Genomic DNA, 25064 nt, shown 5'->3' on the forward strand with positions numbered 1-25064 from the left:
ATCTGCAGTCTTTATACATTTTAGTTATGAGAAAGATGATTTGTAATAATTTCCCATTTCTAATAGTTTTGTAATTATATTGATCATTTTTCATCTTTTCTGGCTTCAGCTTCTCAGATGTGATGATCTGATGATTTTATTTTTCTGTCACATTAAACTGAAAGTCTTCGCTTTTTCTGAGTCTCCAGTTACAGTAAACACAACCTTCCCCTCTGCTTCCAGTTAAAAAAGGATCGATAAGACAAACAGGTTTTAAGTCATAGAAAAGATTTTATTGACCAACAAAATGAAATCCATCACATCAGGATCCGTCTCATCAACGCTGAGCCCGGAGACAACATTCAGCCCCAACATCCACCTGAAATACCATCCCAGGAGGAAAACCTTCACTGAAAGGCGGACAGAAGGCACCACGTGACCGACCTCAGAGACCAACATGGTGCCTTCCGTCGAGTTTAAAGACAGATTAAAAACACAGAGTCACCTTCAGCCGGTCACACGGACAGCTCGCCTCGCAGGACGACGGCAAACGTTTCTTCTTTATAGGCACTTTAGTCTAAAGCAACAGATTTCTATGAACTGCACAGACGAACAGCGATCGATGTCGTCTGCAGGACTTCACAGATGATTTTAAAGGATTCGGTTTTCAGAGAAGCTGCAGAAGCGTCGACTACGAGCAGCAGATCCACAGAAGATTCATCAGCGACTGTTTGGATGGAAGCTGAGCAAAGATTTCCTGCTCTTCTCTGGTTTCTATCTCAGCCGGGTGACTCTCTTTGGGTTGTTGGTCTGCCGGTCGAACACAAACATCAATCACTGATGTTAGAAAGAACAAATCAGCCATTTAACCATTTTTCGGCACTTGATCACTGGTTCTGTTGATCTCTAAACACTAATATATTTTATCAAATCAAAACTGCCAGTTTAACTGACCGTCCCTGTAGCTCCTGTGATAAAAGCACAGGTACCTCAAACCACTGGCCTTTAAAATGTCAGCATTAATAAAACGTTGCCAGAGGCCAAGACGGCGTCTTCAAATGTCTCGTTTTGTTCGACCAAAGGAAGAAAACCCAAAGAGCTTCAGTCTGCTGTCAAAGCACATGAAGAAACAGTCACATCCGAGAGGCTGGACACGACTTTAAAATGACTGAAACAAGCGTCGTTGATAAAACTGCTGCAGATCAATTTTCTCTCAGTCGACTAATTGGTTGCAGATGATCAAAATCAGAAGTAAATCAGATTAATAACTCGTCGTCACAGCAGCTTGACAGAAGTCAATCACCGAAGCTTCTGAAAGATGAGCTGTTACTTAACGAGATGCAGAACCTGAATAAATGCTAATAAAATCTGTTCAGCGGGCAACATGACAGCTCTTCATCACGCTCCATCAGCTCCTCCATCCTGGCGAACGCAGCGCCTCGGCCGTCAAAGCACAAAATCAAATGGACTCCACGTTAGCAAGCCTCCCGCACCTCGCAGCAGTTAGCAGCAGCTAGCACAACGCAGGCGGAACGTCGAGACGGCGGGAACGCTGCTGCTGAAAGTCCCTCCACCACCTCCATCACCTCCACCTGAGCGCAGGCTGAACATCCACACAGCCACAGACTCCTGTATTCCATACAGAACACACCTACAGCAGGCACTGACACGACACTTCATGAAAGCTGCTGGCTGAAGCGACGCTTTGAATCCAGTTAAATCACCTGAGCGGGGGGAGGAGGCGACGTCGGACAGGACAAACCACCAGAGAGGAGTTTAACGTCGTGGACACACAGGTGAAGACCCGGGCCTCTAGTTTCACAGCAGCACGCGACACGATGGAGCTGCTTAACGGGCCTGAAAGCAGGCACCTCATTGGTTGCTGACGTGTGACAGCGACGTCCGTCAGCCTCGACACAGACTCATGTTTAACCTCCACTAGCATGCTAGCCTTTAGCACTCAGGCTACAGTAGCTCAGCACTAGCCCTGTGTGCAGCTACTACACTGTGGGGAGCAGATGTGTTGTGATGATGCAGATGTGGATTCTCACCTGTGAAACTAGAGGCGCAGGTGTTTCATGTGCCAACACGTTGCTGATGCTGTGTGTTAAACTACAGACAAACTGTTCATGGTCACGCCTTTCAGAAATACTCCCACCCCTCCATTAATCAACAAGCTCACATCAGGAAGCAGCTCAGAGACTTTTAAAGCCCACAATGAGTCCCCAGTAAAACCCTCCTCCCCAGAACCCTCACCAGTCTGTTACTGGTGGTAATTTCTCTTCACATTTCCCTCCTCATCCTCACACTACAGGCGCAGACAGATATCGACTGGTGTTGAAAAGCACAGTGGTGGCAGGTCTCCAGCAGGCCCACGCCCCTGTGGGTCCTCCTCCTTCATCTACAACTCGAAGCGGCGGCCATGTTGTCCCTAAAGACGGCCTTCATCGGGGGGGTTCACACATTAACCTAAACTAGACCGGAAGCAGCCATTTCTGTGTTGGTGAGTGGAGGCGTGGAGGCTGGATGGAGGCTGGGGGTCACCGGGACGAGCTCCTCTCCTTGCTGACGCAGTCGTCCTGGCTGCTGGTGTCTCCGTTGGCCGTCATGCCGCAGGTCCGTCTCTTCTTCCTGCGGTGGGACATGGCGTCGCCCTCGGAGCCCGACTCCGCCTGCAGGGGACACAGCACAGAGCCATGTGACGACATGTCGCAGCATTGTTTGACCTTCAGTCATAGAAGAAGCTCTTTAAAATAAACGTCTGTGCAGCAGAGCCAGAATAAACTACGTGAAGATGAACCGACTCCTTTAACAACGACGGCATCGTTTCCACGAGCAGACGCTGAATTAACAACATGGATTCAGGCCTTTTTCAAATATGACAATAAATGGTTTCATACAACGAATGAAACCACGTGGACATGAAGCGAGTGTGTGGCTCTTACTGCGTGGCTGCACACACTTCAATCCTGAAAGCTGACACCTGACAGACGGGACCATCGAAGGTCGGTATTATTAGTATTAATGATATGGATACTTCAGCATGCCTGAGTGTGTGTGTGTGTGTGTGTGTGTGTTTCAGCACATACATCCGAGTCGGAGTCGGAGGAGCTGGAGGAGGACGATGAGGAGTCGCTGGAGCTGTCTGACGCAATGCCTGTCGACTCCTGAAGGTCCACTTTGTCTGCCAGGGCTGCCAGATCAGGTCTCTCCTGCTTCAAGATACTGAAAGAACAAACTCCTGTCAGAGTTCCCTCAGAAAATGTCAAATGAAACACGTTTAAAACTGTAGAAACAGTAACTTAAATCAGGAACTAATCGATCAGAGAACGTGATTATGAATCTGACCGCAGATCTGATGCAAACCTTCAGTACTTCAGTTTTCCACAGACACATTTCAGATCTTACTGTCTATAATAAGACATGAAACAGTTTGCAGAGACCAAAGAACTGGGATTTGTTGTGTTTTGAAGTGTCACCGCTTCAGTTCACAAGCTGTGTCCCTTCAGCAGAACACTCTTTTCGTGCACTGGACAAATTAATGTCTTCATTCTCACCCGTAATCTATTTCAGACCATTTTAAAAGACAGAAAACATGAGTAAAACACAAACCCATTTCTCAAAGAACGCAGCTGAAGACAGAAGAAAAGGGCTTAAGAAGGATTAGAGCAGCATCCTTAAAATTCAGCTCAGATTCTTCCTGTGTTTGTCTGAGGACGTCCTGGGATGAGTCTAATCTCTGGTGTGCGCTGCGATGTGCTGAATGCTTACCGGTACCACTTCCTGGAGAGCTTGGGTCGTCCTCGGACTGTTTTGTGCCACACGATGGGGAAGTTGGTCGTGCTGGCAAAGTTCTGAGTGACGGCGATCGTCGTGTCCAGGTTGAGGACCACGTGCCACCAGCCGCCTGCAGACGCCCAGACGTCAAACATCAACATCAGACAGAAAACAAATCAAGCTGTTCGCTTTACTGTCGTCTAAAAGAGTGGCACCTCCTTCCTGATGCAAATCTTCAATTTTAGATATAGTTGTTGTATTACTGCTTGTTTTTCTGGTGCTAATATATTAGCAATGCTAATATATTTGTAAAACTCAGCATATAAAAAGACTCTGTCAGGGGGGAGTCCTGGACTTTCAGCGTCTGAAATAACGATACATCAGACAACAAGAATAAAGATAAAATAAAGCTGCTTTGTCAGCATCAGTGACAAAGCTGAAGGCCGTCGACACCTGTGTGTTTTTAGCTCACACGGTGGCATCGGCTGCTCTGACTACCATCGATCCTGCTCGCACCGTGCAGACAGTGACCACTCGATCACTCTGACAACAGTCTGAATGTGATTCCTGTAGGACGCCGTCTGTTTGATGTGTGAGTGTTTGGATTTGCATCAGTCACTGACAGGGGAGAAAGAATAGTACTACAAATATTTGGATTCTGTTTCTATAGTTTGTCAGTTTAAATCTGAAGATGTCCGCCTCCTCTGGGTCAAACTATAACGTTAACAAAGTCAGGTGGTGATAAACAACAGCCAGCGTGTCGTCAGCGTTAACAGACGGTCACGTCCTCCTGGGGAGTTCACTGTCTGTGGCCAAATCTACAGTCAGACAGGTGAGGTCTAAATCCTGAGTTTAATCCATCCTCATCACCGTCAGCTCTGTTAGCATTAGCTAAATGTAGGTCACACTGGTTTCACTGGTGATACACAGAACTATCAACACACCTTGAAGAACAAAACGGTTCACAGAATGTCCTCTAATGTCTTTCTGTCCTCTACTGTCCTCTGCTGCCCTTCTTCACTGCTCCTTTACACCTGACTGACAGGTAATATCAGATGTCACTTGATACGGAACAAAATTAAACTTGTCTGTTGTCAGTTTGTGTGTCTGAACTCAATCAAAGATCATCTGTGCGGGAAGATGCTCCACACCATAGAGATTCTGTAGTTCAACAGAGTGAGTCGTCTTCCCTCTGGATGATTTATCTTTCATATCAGAGCAGATTTAATAGTTTTGAATCAGGACCTTCAGTTTGAAAGAGAAGGTGTGTCAGATTGATGTTACAGCTGTTACAACCTGACACACACTGACTCAACGTTTAGGTAAAACTTAAGTCTGATCGGACTCTGAACCAGCAGAACATTAAAGGACTCGGGGCCAAAAACAGGATCAACTAGTTGAAAATGTGATGGAGGATTATTAAGATTTAGAAAATGCTGGTTCTTCACTGGCCTGGCACAAAAACGGTCTCTCCGGGTCTTTGGAGGATCTCCAGCGGTGTGAACTCTGGAGGCCAGTTGGGCTGCTGCGTTCGGGGATAAACCACGTTGAACCAGGTGATAGCCTCGTCCTGCTGGTTGCCCCCGTCCTCTCTGGTCACCTTGATCAGCTCTCGGGGTGTGTTAGTGGGGAACAGGCACCACCTCTTGTGTCCTTGAACCAGGGCGTTCCAGGCGCTGGTGCCCAGGGGGTCGATGTGGATGCCTGTGCCGGAGCGGGCCGGGCCCATTACAAACCACCTGTGAGGAGTCGGTGAACAGGTGAGTTATGACATCACGAGTCACTGTGGGGCGTCTCTTTTTCTTGTCAAACTCTGACTTGTGGACAGTTTACAAGCTTGTCCCTTATCATCAGCAGCCTGTCGGATCATTTAATCAATAATATTTCTGTCAAAAGAAAAACTGACAAGAAGCTGCTGCAGTCACTGAACTTCTCATTTCTAACTTATCAAGACGACCACACAGAGGGAAACATATGGATAATTGGCAAAACAAGATACGTGCTTTAATAAAGAGGTGGAAACCCTCCGGCCATGAAACTGTTTGATCCGGCCGGTGAGGAAATTCAGAAATACAAAAAAGCAGCTCAGAAATTTAAAAAAGTCTCAGACAGAAGTTTCTTTTATCTGCAATAAAATAAAATCACATAAAATAGTAGAATAACACATCTGTCCAGCTGAACGCAACATGCACAGCAGTTATGTTGTTGTGACAGTCAGGCGTCATGTCGACTATATGTGTCGCACATTCCAAGAGAAACTGCAAACCTCTTCTTTTTTGAAGTAAAACCAAACCAGTGTGTCTCAGCTAGTTTGTGAAGACGAGCTCACAGCGATGAAGATGACGAAACTCGAGAGTCATCACAGCTACAACAGCTGAACTGGACGGGCTGCGGGACAAACCCTCCTGGATAACGTTAAAGCTCTTCAGTGGAGTTTGATGCTCAACAAGCAGCTTTCACAGAACACATCCTGACAGAGACGCTGTTCTGCAGGCAGGTTTGTGCTGAGTGAGCTAACAGCTAATAACATCAAGCTCCAGCAGCTTCTCTGCTCTCTGCTGTCACATGTGAAACCATGTGAAGAGAAATTAAAGCTAAAGAGGAAACACTGAGCCTGTTCCTACTCTGCAGGAACAGAAGCTGCTCTGACACCTGAATCTGCTGCTGAGTGAAAACTCGCAGGTGTTCATGAAGAGACAACAGGAGGAAGTGAACGTATACTGTTTATACACACATTCATACATACAGTATGAAGACCGGGACGGATATTTCTCACATTTTCTTTTACGTTTTATGGACTAAATGATTAATTGATTAATTGAGAAAGGATTCTGCAGATTAATTTACATTTAAATGATTCATTATATGCAGCCTTAATTCATCCTGAGGTTTAAACAGAAGTCATGTTTACATTCAGTGTTTCTCACTAAAACTCATTGTGTGTCTGCTGAATTTCAGCAGAGGTCTAAAGCTTCACAGGGAACTTTTAATCGGCTGAAAAGTGAAACAAAGATCAAACCTGTATGGTGGTCTGCGTTTCTCTCCTGCAAACTGGAACAGGTCATCCCTGAAGAAGAGGGGAACCTGGTAGTCCTCCAGCAGCTTCCGGCGTTTGGCGTGTTCACCGTAGCTGCTGTCAAAGATGTAGAGTGGGCTGTCGTCCCTCGTGGTCTCCAGGTATTCCATGTAGTACTTCATCTTCATCTTCACTGAGTATCCGTCATTGTCCTCCCCACACTTGAATTTCTGGTTGCGGTATTTGCGTTTGAGGCGCTCCAGGGTCCATTTTTCCCGAGCGGGCCAGCTCTCCTGGCAGTTCAGCAGGACCACAGGCTTGTAGGGCCGCTCGAAGCGCTGGATGAACTCTTCAGGACTGAGATGGAGGGTGTCCACACGCTCAACGTTGTCCTGCAGCACAACATATATCAGTGTAAATGTTACACAGTGTACATCTCTACAGGCATTTCCAGCGTCCTCTGAGACTCTTCTGTCCATTAGAAGAGATTTTTAACCCGTTTCTTGAGTGGTGACTATATTTTATAATCTTTGAACAAAGACATTTCCAGCTATCATCTTTGTTTGGATTAGGAAATGGAGTCACAGATTCAGAACAGCTGTTAATTGTTGTTAAAAGACCTTCTGGGTTAATCCTTCTGAAATGATTAATAACGAGAGGCACAAACAGGCTGATATCAGGACACAAAGCAAAAGGTGAGTGCCTGAAAAACACACTCTTGTGTTGAGGAATGCAGGTCAGTGGTGGGATGAACTGAATTTTTTCTTTGTTTTAAACACTTCTTTCACAGCCTGAAGGCACTCCCACACACAATGTGGCAGAACAACATAACACCACAGCAGCTGTGGTTTCTTCTTCACTCACTTTGCTTACAATGACAACTTGTCCTAAGATGACATCTTCTAAGTAACTCAGTTATCGCAGTTTTCCATTTATTTACTTCACCCTTATGAATAGCAGAAACGATCTGACAGACAGTGAGCAATGTTGACTTCGAAGTGCAGACCTGCAGCCTGGTCACACCAGGTCTCCTTAAAGGACAGATTAGGGCTTGTGTGCTTTTGAATACCTGTCAGGTGTCCATATGAACATTGAAACTGGTTTTGCTTGCTGTAACCATCCAACTGCTGAAGCCTCATAAAAGAAATTGTAAGCCGACTGCATTTATATCATTTAATAAATGGAAAATAAACTCATTAAATTACAACTGGTTGCAACACCCAAACTAGATTTCACGTAGAGATCAGCTGTAACTTTATGTTTAACTGACAGGTGTAACAGCTGCTTGTATGACTGAACCAAGTGACTGAGCGTCACTGCAGCGCACTGCAAATATAGAGAGATATAGAGTTCAGAACAGAGAAGCTCATTTACTGAAAAGAGTGTAATGGCTTGTCGTGCTTTACTTTGTACTTGAATACTGTAGCCTCATACAAGACAGATATTAGATGTTGGATTCAAATATATTGCTAAACAAACAGGACATTGCATATAACGTCTCACTGCCTTTGTGGCATACACTGTTTCATTTTATCAAATATTTTTGTACAACACTTAGGGCATAAACATATTAAACATATGTTTGTTATGTTATGTTATTCCTATGTTAAATATAGGGGTGTATATCGGACAGTATATTTAAAAATATATTTCTGTAACATATTGGTAACTACAATGTTATGTGAAAAGTAGATGTTGAATCAAAACATTACCATAAATGTAATCATACATCCAGGAAGTGTTACTCCTTTATTTACGCAGGTAAATCACACTGAAATTACAAAATCTCCTTTTTAGCTAAAGTAGCAGCATCAGTGTTTCGAGCTGCACACAGACAACATCGTGTGATAAAGTAGGTCAAAACGGGTCAGAAAGAAATTAAACAAATTTTGTCACAGATCCTGATCAGTCACATTATTTGGTGAAACACCGGCTCGTACAGTGCTCGGTGTCTACGTGACAAACTGCACTCCCTCAGTGAGCTGTAGCTAGCTGATGTTAGCTTAGCTTCGATGCTACATTGACAGTTACCTTTACGGTGAGGTGTGAGAGGTCGAAAGTCTCGTGATAGCCGTGTTTTATCCAGTCTAATGAATCCTTCAGTTCGGGTCTGGCGCTCCGTTTCGCCTCTTTAATCCTCTTCTTACTCTTATGGTTCATTCCTCCTCCTGGTGGCTTTAAAGAGAAAACGTGCGTTAACGCTGCTCAGCTAGCTATCGAGCTAACCTGTGGCCACTACAGAAACACATTCACTAGCCTGCACTGAAACCCGGCTACCTGCGCTGTTCTGACAGTCTCGGCTTATTTATTTGATTAGAAAACAAAACCACAAGTTGGATAATGTGTGAAACACGTCCTCAGATCTATACCTACAAATGTGCGAACTCTTTGAAAACCTGCCTGTTCGATACAGTTTGATAAACAGCTAACAAAAGAAGCTTGCTAGCTGGCTGACAGGCGACACAATATGCTTCGGCAACTGATTGACATCACAAAGCGCCCGCCCCTGTTGCAGGAATAGAAAACCCATTGGCCACAGCGTTGGCGAAAGCAAAACGTTGATTGGATGAAATGTAGAAGTGGCATTCCCGCCAGGCATTTACGTGTACATGATTGGCTGGTATAGTGACCTTCTTGTGTTTTGGTCAATGCGGAAATAGACATCAGCGTGGCTGTTTGTGCTATGCTAACAGTATAAACATCGTTGGAATTGGCTAATTGAATGTCCCATCAGGAAACAAACAGTCGGAATTGTAGCTGCTGATGTAATTATGTAATTATAGAGAGTATTATTGTGGACAATGGACTGCGGTGGAGCTGAAACACTTAGCATAGCTTACAGAGTTTTCACGTTTGAAGAAAGCAAGCAAAACACACAGGAGTCACTTTCTGTCTCCATACCCGAGGTCAGTTTGAGTTTTTTAACAGGCTCCATTATTATACTTCAGGTACAGCAGGTGTTTATGTTTATGGACACTTGCGTGAAACTGACTTCAATTCATGAATTAGCTGTTGTCTTCGTGCCGTGTTGCGCTGTCAAATCAACGTGAAATGTGATTTTAAGTTAATATTTGTATAGAAATGTTCCAGAAGAAGTTACCGATGCTTTTTAAGATATGTTAGAGTCCTGCCCTCAATTCGGCTTAATCCAGTACACGAACATGTGTTTCTGGACATAGATAAACGGTGTGTCCCTAATCATTAGTTAAAGGAAGGAATGAATGAACGTATAAACGTGGTTTGTACCTGCTAAAACAACGAAACGAGTGAAATACGACACGTGAGACTCTTCTCTTTAATTCGGCAAACATCCAGTACAAATGTAAATAAGATCAGGACTAATAGACCTGGATTTCCTGCATCTGCCACCAGTCAGACTACAGTATGGAGGGCTGACGAGCCACAGAAACCAACTCAGAAAGTTCAAGTAAATGAAACAGCGTGCTGCATGATGGAGGTTTGATGTCGTTCACTGTTAACTTGCAGCTTAACTGTGACCCTCACTGTCAGGTCCTGGACCCTCAGTATGGGATGTATGTGTGGCCCTGTGCAGTGGTGCTGGCACAGTATCTGTGGACACAAAGACAAGAGCTTAGGAACAAGACGGTGCTGGAGGTGAGAGGAAGCACGTTTGATTTGTTGGGAAAACTTGCCCGGCCGGACGGTGGTGGACGTTGTGAGGTCTCTCTCCACAGCTTGGTGCAGGTGTGAGTCTGCCAGGTGTGTTGGCTGCGAGGTGCGGTGCGCAGGTGATCCTCTCAGACAGCGCGAAGACTCCGCTGTGTCTGGAGAACTGCAGACGCAGCTGTGAAGCTAATGGCCTCCGTGACGTGGTGGTGCTGGGTCTCACCTGGGGGGAAATCTCACCGGATCTCGTTCTGCTTCCTAAGCTGGACGTCATCCTGGGGTCAGATGTTTTCTATGAGCCTCAAGGTTGGTTCCTGTAAAATAACACAACTAAGATTTTATGTACTGGCTTGGAGGTACCTTACAAACTAAATATGGCCAAAAGTTTGTGGACACGCCTTCGTGATGTCCAAACCTTACCAGCCAGAGTCAGTGTTGGACCTCGATGATGCTCTGCTGTCTGAATGGGAGCAAATCTCTGCAGCAGGTTCAGTATGTGGAGGACAGACTGAGACCAGCAGAGGGGAGGCTGTGAATGAGGATGAGGATGGTCATGAGGGGCCCCAGTGCAAGATTGTTTTACAGGCCATACTCACCTCCACATGCACTCATAATTCCATAAACACACACACACACACACACACAAAAAATATTATAAAATTAGAAATTAGAAAAAAAAGAGAGAAAGGCTGCAGGATTTTAGGACTGCAGAGCTGTCACATGAGCAAACTGAACTGAACTGAACTGAGCTGAAGTGTGTGTGGCTGCATTACATGATTTGGGTTGCATTCTAACTAATCTGAGCTTTTTGTAGAAGTGTCGACCCTCGTGTCCACATACTTTTGGCCATGTCGTATGCGTGTAAAAATGAGAAACCAGACATTTGGAACCTGTTTCAGATTTTGAAGACGTCCTGGTGACTGTTGCCTTTCTCCTGAGGAAAAACCCCAGAGCTCAGTTCTGGACCACGTACCAAGAGAGGAGGTTCAGTATGAAGGCTGGGACACCAGCAGCACGCACGTTTTAACTCACCTGTGAATGGACGGATCCACACGACGTTCTGTTGATTCTGACTGCTGCCTTCAGTTTTAACCCTCCTCTTCCTCCTCTCTGGGTTTCAGTGCTGACTGGTCCATAGAGGCTTTGCTGCACAGGTGGAAGCTGAGCTGCGTCGACGTTCAGCTGGAAACATTCGATGCTGATAAAGCCGAGCTGGCTGGATCGAGTCTGCCAGGCAGCCACGGCGTCCTCATGATGATCATCACACTGAGGACAGACGATGTCGGACACTAACGGACGAAGACGCTGTTTTATCCACTCAGAACAACTGAGACTAATCAACACTGAACAGTGTTTAACTTTCAGGACAGGAATCAGTGAAGTCTTTATCACGGCAGAAGGTGCAGAGAGTAAAGCCACTGTATGTTTACAGAGCAGAGAGACATTAAACAGATTTCTGAATAAAAGGCCACATTTTCCATGTTGAATTAAACAGGAATTAAAGACTGCTGATGGATGGATGGACAGTTGATGAATGAATGAACTTTTATGTCACAGAATGCAGCTCTAAGTACTCGTACACAAAGAGGAAAGTAGAAAAGAAGTTTTACTGTTTATGAAACAGTTTCTGTAGAGAGATGGCAGCTGCTAGTCAGACGCTGTGTTCCAGATGTTCTCAGGGATTCAGAGACCAAGAGAAAGACTTGAATCAGTTCTAAAGATCCACGCAGCCAGTGGAGCTAAAACTGGAGTGTTTTTCTAAACCCCGGCAGCAGCGCGCTGACTGCTCTGTGGTTCTGTGATGGCTGCGTCTGGTCACCACACCACAGTCCATGTTAGCTGTATCAGTGGCAGATTAATCCACATTTGGTGCTGAGGGGAGTGTTTGTGGCAGCAGGACGGTGTGTGTGTGTGTGTGTGTGTGCGCGTGTGCGTGCGTGTGCCTGTGGACCCCTTCAGTGCTCCATCCATGCTGAGCACAGGAAGACTGACTGAGTGTTTTCAGCTCTCAGTCTCAGCTGGAGGTTTGTTTTTGTTATTTACCTCCAGATTGACTCATTTTTAGAGCTGCACTTGTGCCACAGCAGCATTTGAACCTGCTGTCTGTAAACCGGACGGTTGGACACCGCGGTGAAGACGTGACGGAGCGAACGTTCAGGAAGAAGCAGCTGTTTGATCTCACTCAGTGTGTTCATGCTGTTTGGAAGTCCTCCAGGCCGCAGAGAGCTCACGCTCGGTCTGTGGATGTTTGGCCGTCGCTGCCACCTGCTGGTAGATCCACACTTCGCACCCTGCAGCTGCAGGAGGAACCAGTCAGACGGGAGAAAAGGTGCTGACATTTATTCTTTACAAAGTGCCAACATCTGTCAGCCGCTTCTGAGTTTATGTTCAAAACAGAGATTTCAAGACCTGCTTTTGTTCCAGTTTAAACACTGAACGCTTCATGATGAGCTGAAGTATTAAACCTGAGGGTCGGGACCCCTCGGGGTGTCACAATCTGAACAGCTGATTGTGATGAAATGTGGTTGATATTCATGTTCCTTCAGGGTGAGTTAGAATCACTTTGGTGATCCTCTGACTTTATCTCCCTCCAAAGGTCAAATTTTAATGTGTCTGACTTTGATTAATGACCAAATACCTGAAAACTAACGACTCGACCTTGAGCCTCAGCTGGACTGTTTACTGCCAATTAGCTAATGCTAGCATGCTAACATGCTCAACTAAAAAGGTGATTGTTATTTGAATTCTACCTGCTAAACATCAGCATGTTAGCAGTTTCTAATCTTGGCTTTTTGATCATGAAGTACTGGATATTTTAACATCTTCAGGCCTGTAAAAAGATTGAAATACAACATGAAGCTCTGCTCACACTCAGACATATTCCACCAGTAATGAGGGTTTGCAATTAGAGAAAACTTTGATTTTCCAAAGGCATCGAAAGACGACATGCACTCAGACTGAGTAGGATGGGAGACTAAACGGCCTAAAATTGGCCGGATTTTGATTTTAAATCAGGAATTATCTGATCAGAGAACAAATCAATACAATGCTGAAGCTGGCCTCCCAGTTTCAGCTGCTTTCGTGGACACATTTTGATCTGCATCACAAGAGTATTGAGGTTTAATATCCGGTCTGACTGAATACAGGAAAGTGTTTTTTTCATGTTACATTGAATCACTGTAAAAGAGGAGAGAAGAATAAATACACAGTCAAGTCATTTTTAAAATGTTTTAATAGTAAAAGTACTTTAAAAATCCATCAAGAACTCGTCAACACATCAAGAATCACCCGTCTGCCACCACCACAATCACACGTGCACCGCCGCGGTCTGAGCAGAGACCCGGGTGCAGCCCACCACAGGTGAGTGCTTTCCAACACCTCCAGGCGGAGGAGCCCCAGTCTGCTGCCTGTCAGCCAGGTCACTGCTGGATCTGTGGGCTCGTCCTCACGCCCAGGTTAAACCTCGCCCACCGGAGCTCAGGACGCTCCCGCCATCTCTACGTCTCGTTCTGTCGCCAAGGAGGCCGTGGTCGGTTTCCAGGATAAGCTGTCCGAGTCGCCCTGGGTGGGAAACACAAGATTCAGGTTAAAGTAAAAACAAGCCACTGCTCATGCTGAATTAACACCATAACTGAACTCAGCGGACTGTGAGGAAAGCTTGAGCTTTTAGCTCTTCTGAAGTCAAACTGTCACCATCACATTCAGCGTCTGGTGAACAAAGAGTTAACGTGGCTGGGCAGCAACCCCCACAGCCCACACACGGGACAGTTTAAGGAAAAGATCCGTCATGTCTAAGAATAGATCCTCAACAACAAACAACATGACAAATCAATCTACAGGTGTTCACTAATGTGAAATCACAGAGCTCAAAACATGAACCAACAACTTTACCTGCTGTAACAAGTTCAACCCGGACAGTTTCTCATATCTAATAAATCAATCCTTAACATACCCTGCCAGACCTCATAAAGAAACTTTGCAATTTTAATTTCCTGCCCAGTTATGAATGTACGAAGCTGTGGTTCACTGAAGAGACCTGACCAGTCAAATAAAGGACGCTGTGCAACATGAACATTAACAAAAACACCGATTTGAACACAAAATCACCTTTTGAGTCACAACTTTCCACTTCAGTACTGTAGAATAAAACCAGCTAAAGGGAGAGATTCTTAGAGGGAGGGGTGAACTCTGTGAGTTAAGGTTCAAGTTTAAGATCAAACCTACTCACTGCCCTTCAATCTTTAATTAAGCCAGACATCGTTCAGATATTTCCACTTTAAAGAATTGACTCATTCTGATGAAGTACAGAACGCATTTAACGGTTCAGAACTGTCGGACCCAGCCCCGCAGCGGTCCCCCTTCCACTCGGCTCTGGTTTCTGCAGACTGGAACAAAGCGCTGGCTCGGAAACGGACTCTGACTCCGGCTCGGACTCGGCTCGGACTCAGACTCAGACTCGGGCTCGGGCTCGGGCTCGGACTCACCTCAGAAGTCACTCCTTGGCTTTCTTCTCGCTGTTCTGCAGTTTCTCCACGAGCTTGCGCTCGTGCCCGGAGGGGTTGTGTCTGTTGGTGTTCTCGCTGGCCTCCTTCTTGGTCCGGCCTTTCCGGGCTGAGCCTTCTGTTGAGGAAAAACATCAAGTTCAGTTTCAGCGAACACAACAAAGAGCTGATCGTGACCTGGTTTCAGCTGGTGAACGTCAGCTGAGCGTGACGTGGTCTCACCTGCGTACTTATCGGTGAGGTTATAATACTCGTACTGGTCGTAGTACTCGTCCTCAAAGCTGGTGGGCTTCAGGTTTTTCACGTCGACGTGGCTCATCGTGTTTCTGCGAGATTTGCTCCAAGAGAGAGAGAAAGTTTGTCAAAGTTTCACAAACAGCTGCGATGATGAAGGTCCGAGAGTCTCCAGCCGGAAGAGAGAACAAAAACAAGATGTTCTCCTCAACCTGCGGCTGATTTTATAACGAGACACTGAGCTCCTCCCCCTGCACACACACACAGAGAGAGAGAGAGAGAGAGAGAACACATACACAAACACACACGCACAGTTTTTCTCCCCCTGCACACACACACACACAGAGAGAGAGAACACATACACAGAGAACACACACAGAACACAACACACACACACACACAGAGAACACACACAACACACATACACAAGTTTTTCTCCCCCTGCACGCACACACATACAAACACACATAAACAGACACAGACACACACACACACACACACAGTTTTCCTCCCCCTGCACACACACACACACACACACAGCTTTCCTCCTGCACACACACACAGTGAATCAGGTCAGGGCTGTGTGAGCGCTGCAGCTGCTGATAAACAAAGAGAAGAGGAGCTGCTGAGCGGGATGAAGGTCAGACTGTAGCTCAGAGTCAGGTGTAGGACTGTAGGACTCTAACAACTGTTCCAGGAGCTGCTGTTTTCATGTTTTCTCCTCTTCCTCCGTTCAAACTCTGCGCAGCGCTGCACCCGAAGCTGCTGCTTCATGATGCAGGAAGGACTCAGAGCCTGCACTGCAGTAAAAGTACTAATACACACTGTACAAATACTTCAGTGAAAGTATGTAAATGTTCTCTCTGATCTCATCAGATTACTGTGACTCAGTCGTTCATGTCAAAGCAGGATTTTAATGTTGGAGCTGGTTGAGCTTCATTTCACTCTATTCTGTATCAGACTGATCAGACTAATGATTCTTAAATAATTTTCTGATCTAAACTGACGTTGATTGATTTGTTGAAAATCATGTAATTGATTAATTGATCAATTGTTTAAGTGTATTTATGAGGCCTGTAGAGTTAAACTGTGTTCTGACCTGCAGCTTCAATGACATGGGAGCAAAGCTGTGTGTGTGTGTGTGTGTGTGTGTGTGTGCGTGTGTGTGTGTGTGTGTGTGTGTGTGTGGTTATCTCGGTCGTCTTATCATTGTTAAACACCTCGTGACATGTTGAACTAACTTTGGACTGAACTTATCAGAGAGGAAAAGAAAAAACTTCCAGTGTTAATAGTGTTGATAAATCAGTGTAAAGTAAAAGTACAGCAGTATTATCAGCTTCATGCAGTAAAAGAACAGCAGTACTGTCAGCTTCATGCAGTAAAAGTACAGCAGTATTATTAGCTTCATGCAGTAAAAGAACAGCAGTATTATCAGCTTTATGCAGTAAAAGTACAGCAGTACTGTCAGCTTCATGCAGTAAAAGTACAGCAGTATTATTAGCTTCATGCAGTAAAAGAACAGCAGTATTATCAGCTTTATGCAGTAAAAGTACAGCAGTACTGTCAGCTTCATGCAGTAAAAGTACAGCAGTATTATTAGCTTCATGCAGTAAAAGAACAGCAGTATTATCAGCTTTATGCAGTAAAAGTACAGCAGTACTGTCAGCTTCATGCAGTAAAAGTACAGCAGTATTGTCAGCTTCATGCAGTAAAAGTACAGCAGTATTGTCAGCTTCATGCAGTAGAAGTACAGCAGTATTGTCAGCTTCATGCAGTAGAAGTACAGCAGTATTGTCAGCTTCATGCAGTAGAAGTACAGCAATATTGTCAGCTTCATGCAGTAAAAGTACAGCAGTATTGTCAGCTTCATGCAGTAGAAGTACAGCAGTATTGTCAGCTTCATGCAGTAAAAGTACAGCAGTATTGTCAGCTTCATGCAGTAGAAGTACAGCAGTATTGTCAGCTTCATGCAGTAAAAGTACAGCAGTACTGTCAGCTTCATGCAGTAAAAGTACTGTCTGTGCAGTAAAATGTCTCTGACTGATCTCTGATTTTTAGATTGTTGATACTGAAGCATCAATGTCAGAGCAGCATGTTACTGATGGAGCTGCTGCAGGTGGAGCTGCTGCAGGTGGAGCTGTTAGCTAGTTCAGGGGCCGGGCCCCTCCAGAGGGTCACCAGGTCAGTCTGAGGGCTCGTCAGATGATTGACGGTAAAGTTTGTGTGTGAAGTTCGGAGGTGTTGGATGTTTTGATGTGAGTTTGGTTCTGATAGTTCTCATCAGAAACTCTGTGGGAGGTTTAGAGGAGAAGGTTCGGTTCACGCTCATCGACGCGTTCAGATGTGACGAGTCAGACGAAACAGAAAACATATAATTCAGTCTGGGTTCAGCCTGACGTGAAGTGTTGCCTGGTGCAGCTGGAACAAACACAGTTCAAAACAGCAGAGGGAAAAACGGCCCCTCCCTCTGAAGCCACTTCATCCTCACATCATCACGCTGTAATTACAGCCCATAATATCCTCCATCATCTGCTGCTGAAATACACTTCAGATGTTACAGTGAGAGCTCTGGTTTCAGGCTCTGCGGACCTGGAAGACAGAACTCAGTGGAAAAATACTCAGCAAGCCGAAGAGCTGAAGAAGAGTTCAGGCACGCAAAGAAGAAGGCGTCAAGGAGTTACTGCAGTACAGCAGTACTCTACTACTACTACTACCACTGAACTACTAAAGTACCTCAACACTGTACTTCCTGTTTGAGTAAATGTACTTCAACGTTGTCTGTAGTGACTGTGTGCATTTAAAAAAGTCTGTTCTAACCGGGGGGGGGCGGTTATCACAGTCAGAGCGAGACAAAGCGAAGGTTAAGCTCAGTCATCAGACTTTATTCTGGTGCATCACCGTTCACTTCCTGCCGCATCACCGTTCACTTCCTGCCGCCGGCACACTGACAGCAGCTGTTTCTCACTGTCTCCTGCAAACAGCTGGAAGTTTCCACCGTCAGCAGGCAGAGAGACGAGCGAGGAGGACGGACGTCAGGCTGCAGCCACACGTCAGCGCCTCCTCACGGACGAGGAGCTGAGGGGGAGGCGTCACCTGCTCCCTCATCGGGAGTCTTCCTCTCAGCTCTTCGCCTGCTGTGTTTTGGTCTCGTCCTCCTCGTCGGGTCACGATGAGACTCGGTAAATATTGACGGTGGGTTAATGTGTGCCCTCAGTGCTGTCTGTGCAGGAACTGGACCGCGCCCAGTGTCCACACAGCGCCGTAAACCAGGTCACAGATAAGATGTCAGCCATCAGGCTGCAGCGTGTGGCCTGATTCTCACTGACTGAAACCAAACCACACGCATTTAACCTCCTTTCAAACAGGGTGTTCTCCCAGCTCACTGATAATCAAGCTGCTCTTCAGTTCCAGCCTAAATCAGCCCGCGCTGCTGGTTCAGCCCGCTCTTTGCTGTCTGTGGTTGTTTGTGGAGGAGCTGTGTTTGGGTTGGCACAGACGTGGTGTCTTGCACATGTTAAGTTGAATACCTGGCTATTTGTTGTCCGGGAGCAGTGACACAGCAGTGACACCATGCTGTGTCCCCCTGTTTGATTTTAAAAAGTCCTCAGAGTTCACACAGAAGCAGATCTGAACACGTTTATGAGCTGACTGGAGTTCAGTCTGTCACAGACGTTTTGAGGTCTGACTCTTGTTGCTGTGAACAGTTTTCTGTCTCCACATCCAGACGTTCGGAAAGCAACAGCCACAGTTTATGAACTCATCTTATCTGAAGATTACAGTCATTACAGCTGTGTTCAGCTCATATTTCTACCAGCACTCATTCATTAACACAGTGGCCTCAGTTTGAGACATTAATCATTAATTCACAGGATGTTTATCTGCCGACAAATAGCACAGTTTGTACATGAAATCAGGCGCAGGCCAAAGTACCGTCGACAGACCCGTGAAGAGCACAAAGAGATACAAAAGATATCATAAATAAAAGCAAAAAGATGCTTTGAGCCAGTTTTCTGCTCCAGCTGCTGAGCTTTATTTTCCTGCTGAAGCCGTCAGACAGGAGCATGAGCAGGAACTGAACCTGAAGGTTCTGACCTTCACCTCAGTCAACAAGCTAATCTGTGTTGTTCAGGAGGACTAGCATGACATGTTCTGTGCTATGAAACAGGAAAAAAAGCACAGCAGCAATGTGAGGCTGTGTGCTCACTGTAACAAACTCCAAACTGACTTCAGGTCAGGTCAGATGCTGAATAGACATGATGGACGAAGCCATGAGGAGCTATTCACATCCTTTCCTTGAGTAAAAGTAGCAATTCTACTCTTCTTTTTCTGCATATTTAATCAAATCTGATTTTCCCAATTTATAACAAAATACTGAACCAAAATGTCACAGTAATGATTCTTCTTTTGGTAAAGACTTTCAGGGTTAACAGAATTCTCAATAAATCAACATGAAAAGTGTTCGGTGACACAGTGGTGGAAGGAGTATTCAAATCTTTTAAATAAAAGCAGTAATTGGCTATCACAGCGTACAAATACTCAAGTAAACGTCCTACAAATTTTTACTCAAGTAAAAGCAGAAAAGCACTCAGTTACTGTCGACCACTGCTGATACATGAACTCTCAACAACAAACTGAGATTAACAGCTTTTCACATTTTCTGTGCCAAACCTGCAGCTGCACCCTCCGTCCAGCTGGTGGCGGTGTGCAAATCTGCTCCGTTAACTGCCAGTAACACCGAGGAAGAAGAAGAGGAAGAAGCTAATCTGTGTAGTTAGCAAGTCGGTAATAAATAAACAGAAAAACTAACACGGTAAGTGGTGTTGCATGTTGTGAAGAGAAAAAAGATAAAACACATCGTGTATATGAAGTTATCGTAGTGGAAATATGCACAGCTAGCGGAATGTGTTTGTTGCATGACCGTTTAGTTAACAACCTGGCTAATATTAGCGACAGAAACCACTTGCTAACCCAGTCAAATAACGTTTACACTTCAGGAGCTTTAACGTTGATTAAACTATTTAATGTCAATTAATAAAGGTAACATTATCATTTTATTAGCCTTTCTAAAACAAAGGTATGCATTATCCATCGTTTAAACCCAAAATGACACAGTTGTCGCATTAGCTTCAATACGAGCCACTTTTCACAGAAGTTTGCGCTGAATTCCATTCAGAAATCCGTCAATTTGGAGATGTCTTGTTATTCACGGGAGACAAAACCTAGTGAGCTCTTAGTCAAAGCCGGTACGATCCAGTTTTCCATTCGGCTTTCATCAAATCTGCGTTTTAATGCAATGTTGGCATATATAACACACTTTGTTCTCATTTGGTCCCAGAACCTGCATCTAACTTTGCTCCGTACCTTAAAAATTACTTTTTTTTACATGAGGTTTCGTCTGTATCAGCGCTGTTCTAACAAGACTCTATCTGAATGCCAAGACCTTGAAGGAACATGTCAGCTGATACCAAGATTGCCGAGTTGCTCACGGAGCTCCACCAGCTCATCAAACAGACCCAGGTGAGTTAACAGTTATTCCACGGGGGTAAAGGGGAACTTTCTGATGCCTTTGAAATAGATTTGGACAGGTGTAGTTAGATCAAGGTCATTTTTAAGTTTATGGTGTAGTGCTCAGTCAGTCGCTTCAAGTTAATTAAATCTAAATAATCCCCATGTGTCTCTTCTCAGGAGGAGAGGTCCCGCAGTGAACATAATCTGCTCAACATTCAGAAAACACACGAGAGGATGCAGACGGAAAACAAAAGTCAGTCCATTTCTAAACACTGTGAGAAAGTCCTCACACATGCAGTGTTTAGATTTTCCCACTGGTTTCTGTTCTGTGAGTCCGGATTCACTCAAATCTTTTGTGTTCCTCGTGTCCTTCAGCTTCCCCGTACTACCGGACCAAGCTGAGGGGTCTGTACACCACAGCCAAAGCAGATGCTGAGGCCGAGTGTAGGTGAGCAGCCACTAAATATGGCCTCTACTCAATGGAGTCTGAAAAGAAAAGGTTTAAGGACACCTGGTTTCATTTATATGAAATGAGTGTGATAATTACAGGGAACACACCGCCATCAGTTCTTCTGGAATATAGATGGAAAATAAACAGTTTTTCATTAACCTTCACGTACTTCATCGGTCTGGGTTGATGGTCTTTATTTTTAAATTTAAAAATGTATAGTTTTTTTATATTAGCATATTTTATCTATACAGGTTTTACTTTTCAGTTCAAGAAAAAGTATCAAGTAATATAGTCGCCAAAAATCCCCAGAATGATCTCTGGATATTTAGAGTCTCTGGAAGACCTGATCTGGTGGATCAAACTGTTTGGACTGTTAATACTCGTGATGCTCTTTTCTCACTCATCTTTTTATTTCTCAGTATTCTGCGCCACGCTCTCGATAAAATTGCAGAGATCAAGTCTCTGTTGGAGGAGAGGAGAATAGGTACGTGTGCGATGAAGTGATAAAGTGTTAAAATCCGTCTTTTTTAAGATCTGCAGTTCATGTTTTTTAATGTGTATTTGAGTTTTTTTTTCTTTTCTTTTTGCAGCTGCTAAGATGGCGGGAGTTTACAGCGACAGCGACCCTCCCAGGAAGACGATGAGGCGAGGCGTCCTGATGACGCTCCTCCAGCAGTCGGCCATGACGCTCCCCCTGTGGATCGGCAAGCCGGGAGAAAGGTACCTGCTGCCTGCGGCTCGCTGGAGACGCTCACCTGCAAGTGCTTCACTTAAAAGTTGTAACTAGTCTCTAGCTCCACCCCATCGTCGCCCTGACGACTGTCCTTTAAACTTCTCTTTTCATGCTGTCCATGCTTCATGCTGGTTCCTCAGCATCATATCAGCCAAGTGTGAAGCCGATCAGATGAGAAAATCAAAGGACAAACAGAAGTTTGTCTCATAAACTAAAGACAAAAACAGTGGAAATCATCATCATGTCAGCGTGTTTCATTTAAACGTAACATCCTGATATAAAACACCATATATATATGTATGTATATTTATGAATGAATTCTAACATCTAACTCTCACCATCTCAGCCGCGTGTTCAGAAACCAGGATCAGGTGTTTACATGACACAGGATCCTGGTTTCTGTCGGAGTGCTCCAGCTAACACACATCCAGTTCAAAGTGTTGAACCTGACCAGGCTGCTAGCACGCACACAAACACGCTCATTACTGTTAAAAGCATCTTTGCATCTCTCAAGCCCTCAATTTGAACTGTTGATGTTACTGAATTTGTTGTTTCTTCGGCTTCAGAAAAGTTTCTGGTGACGTGTTTTACTTACTTAGTAGTACAGGTTTTATTTAGATTGTACAGTTTTTTTTTAATTTATCTCTTTTCTAATATATGTCCTGTCACAAAGGGTTGAAGAGTAACGCAATTTCGATTCTCTGTTTGTCCTGTACATACTGCAGAATTGACAATAAAGCTGACTTTGACTTTGACTTTGACTAAATCTTTAAGTTGGGTGGAAGATATTTTTATGCTGCTCTGCACACATATCGACTGAAATCTGAAGCACGTGTTTGAAACTGGAACACTGGTTAAAACATGAACCGCTGTCTCTCCCTCTCAGCCCGCCTCCTCTTTGCGGGGCGACTCCAGCCAGCAGCGACTACGTGGCCAAACAGGGCGACAAGGTGGCAGCGAGGGTGAAGGCCGTGGACGGAGACGAGCAGTGGATCCTGGCTGAGGTGGTCAGCTACAACCACTCCACCAACAAGTGAGTCCAAGTCTCAGGATGCGAACAGGAAAGCACTTCAGTGTTCTCCAACAGATCTGACTTCTCTTCTCTTCTCCCTCCAGATACGAAGTCGACGACATCGATGAAGAAGGCAAAGAGTGAGTTTTTCCTTTCACCGCTTCATATTTACCGTCTCAGATATTCAGCGTGTGTTCCAGCTCCCGCCTCCATCGTTGCTTCTGCTCTGTATGTATTCCTCCTGTTGTTATCGTTTCTTTCAGGTTCAGTCTGATGTGGTCACAGTTCTTCAGTCCTGCTCTGGTATTTGGTTCTGTGTCTATGTTGGGTTCCACAGTTAGACACAGCTTGCTAAAGCTAATCTAGCTGGACATTCTGTTCTGGTCTGATCACAAACTGTCTCTCATCTTTTAGATGTGCGTCCTGATTATGCCTAAATTTTAATAATGAATTAAACTGAAATTAAATGTGTAAAAAGTCGGTCACAGATGACCTGAAGAAGTAGGATCTCATGATCCGGTTCCAGACTCCAGACCTGGTGGCCGGACGTGTCATTAAAGTGTGTGTTTGTGTGTGTTATCAGGAGACACACTCTGAGCCGACGGCGGATCATCCCTCTGCCTCAGTGGAAGGCCAACCCGGAGACGGACCCAGAGGCCCTGTTCAGTAAGGACCAGCTGGTGCTGGCCCTCTATCCACAGACCACCTGCTTCTACAGGGCCCTCATCCACACTCCACCACACAGGGTGAGACGCTCAGCACTGACGAACATGTGACACGGCGGCAAAACTCACTTCACACACAATCTCTCACCGTTCAGACACAACGCTAACTAAGTGTTAGCTACAGTAACAACTCTGTGGTCCTGAACCTGAGACACAGCTAACGTCTGCATGAAGCACTGGATCACTGTTGAACCAGTATTAATACACAGGAAGCAGGAATTGAGAGGGACGGATACAGGACTGAAGAACCCGAGTTCCTCCTCAGGTTCCTCTCAGGATGCAGGAGCTCCCAAACTAACCTCAGCGTGTGTTTGTTTGCAGCCGCAGGACGACTACTCGGTGCTGTTCGAGGACACGTCGTACGCTGACGGTTACTCCCCTCCGCTCAACGTGGCCCAGAGATACGTGGTCGCCTGCAAAGAGAACAAGAAGAAGTGACTGACGGCTGCATATTAGCACCAGGTCGACGAAGAAAAGCCTGTTTGGGAGCATTGTTGTGTTTTAAAATGACACTGATTTCCATTTTTATATGAAAATATGTTCAGAAATATTTGTCAAATTTGTGTTTCAGAGCATTTAGAGCAGGTTCTGGTCCACAGCTTGTCTTGATCGATCAAGTCCCTGAACAGACTTTCTCTTTTATATGAGATTGTATTTGTCAAACTCACCATGCGGAGAAGAAGTGAAAATAACAACCCAGACCTGAACGTCTCATGGGGTAAAATCTCAGCTGTGTCCTGAATCCATTCAACATGCAAACTCAGAGTCTGTAGTGTCTTCACACAAGAAAAGGGACAAAATAAAGAACTGAAAAATCCTCCAAACAGTCACTGTAGACGCTGAAGATTTTTACTGTTGTCCCACAATGCATCAGACAAAGGAGCTGCTCACATCTGAGGGTGAACGCCAGGAACGCGTCAGAAAACAACACGAAGACACAGCAGCTGAGTTTGTATTCTAATAAAGACGCTGAACATGTTTCAAACATCCTGTTTAAGCGTCCAGTGGCCAGCAGAAACCTGCTTCCTGTGCTGTTTGATTATTCTGCATATTTTATATATTTTTTACATGTCAGGTGTTTATGATTGTTGTGTGAAACTTAAAGATCAGACTGAAATACGATGATGCTTCGCTGCTTCCTCTCTTCTTCCACCAGCCACGTGTACAGCTGTAGCACTGCGATCAGCTGTGTTACGAGATTAGATCCACTTCAGTGTGAGATTTCTGTGTCTTCTTCACACTGAACACTGTTCCACTTACATAATGATAGTTTGTTCTGCCATCAAGTATTCCAGACGAGTGATTATAGTTATTTATACATTAATGTGTTCATCAGCTGGTAAAGGTGGAGCTCCTGTTAATGACATTATATACTAGGAAGCTAAATTTCCCCCGGGGACCAATATGCATCATGATTGTTGATTTTATTTTGTATTTAAAGCCAGAACAAATTACATTAGAAAAATCTTGTGCTGGTCGACCCTGATTATAATCATGTGA

At 44.9% G+C, this 25064-nt stretch overlaps 4 protein-coding genes across 6 annotated transcripts; 2 read left to right on the forward strand and 2 right to left on the reverse strand.

Moving 5' to 3' along the window:
* Positions 1-263: 263 nt before the first annotated feature.
* On the reverse strand, positions 264-9238 carry jmjd6 (jumonji domain containing 6, arginine demethylase and lysine hydroxylase). The gene is made up of 6 exons (XM_041957803.1): positions 8804-9238; positions 6776-7164; positions 5209-5495; positions 3751-3886; positions 3069-3204; positions 264-2651 (listed from the first exon to the last, which is right to left on the reverse strand). The coding sequence occupies exons 1-6, from the start codon at positions 8930-8932 to the stop codon at positions 2520-2522; spliced, it is 1209 nt and encodes a 402-aa protein (XP_041813737.1). The 5' UTR covers positions 8933-9238; the 3' UTR covers positions 264-2519.
* A 190-nt stretch (positions 9239-9428) lies between these two features.
* mettl23 (methyltransferase like 23) lies at positions 9429-12072 on the forward strand. Its single transcript, XM_041957505.1, has 5 exons — positions 9429-9678; positions 10283-10387; positions 10468-10705; positions 11299-11383; positions 11521-12072. Exons 1-5 carry the CDS (start codon positions 9574-9576, stop codon positions 11690-11692), a joined length of 705 nt encoding a protein of 234 aa, XP_041813439.1. The 5' UTR covers positions 9429-9573; the 3' UTR covers positions 11693-12072.
* A 1551-nt stretch (positions 12073-13623) lies between these two features.
* On the reverse strand, positions 13624-15353 carry nupr1b (nuclear protein 1b). The gene is made up of 3 exons (XM_041957652.1): positions 15124-15353; positions 14884-15019; positions 13624-13960 (listed from the first exon to the last, which is right to left on the reverse strand). Exons 1-2 carry the CDS (start codon positions 15218-15220, stop codon positions 14892-14894), a joined length of 225 nt encoding a protein of 74 aa, XP_041813586.1. The 5' UTR covers positions 15221-15353; the 3' UTR covers positions 13624-13960; positions 14884-14891.
* Positions 15354-19863: 4510 nt separating this feature from the next.
* sgf29 (SAGA complex associated factor 29) lies at positions 19864-24686 on the forward strand. 3 transcript variants are annotated; one of them, XM_041957420.1, is made up of 10 exons: positions 19864-19945; positions 20524-20652; positions 20821-20896; positions 21019-21091; positions 21514-21578; positions 21685-21814; positions 22714-22860; positions 22944-22979; positions 23423-23585; positions 23886-24686. In XM_041957420.1, the coding sequence occupies exons 2-10, from the start codon at positions 20587-20589 to the stop codon at positions 24000-24002; spliced, it is 873 nt and encodes a 290-aa protein (XP_041813354.1). In that variant the 5' UTR covers positions 19864-19945; positions 20524-20586; the 3' UTR covers positions 24003-24686. The 3 variants fall into 3 exon arrangements, with proteins under 3 accessions (XP_041813354.1, XP_041813353.1, XP_041813355.1); XM_041957419.1 differs by having other exon boundaries at positions 19870-19945; positions 20574-20652; XM_041957421.1 differs by having other exon boundaries at positions 19881-19945; positions 20540-20652.
* Positions 24687-25064: the final 378 nt, after the last annotated feature.

This window comes from Chelmon rostratus, chromosome 17 (genome assembly GCF_017976325.1).
Source record: "Chelmon rostratus isolate fCheRos1 chromosome 17, fCheRos1.pri, whole genome shotgun sequence".
Lineage (NCBI taxonomy): Eukaryota > Metazoa > Chordata > Actinopteri > Chaetodontiformes > Chaetodontidae > Chelmon > Chelmon rostratus.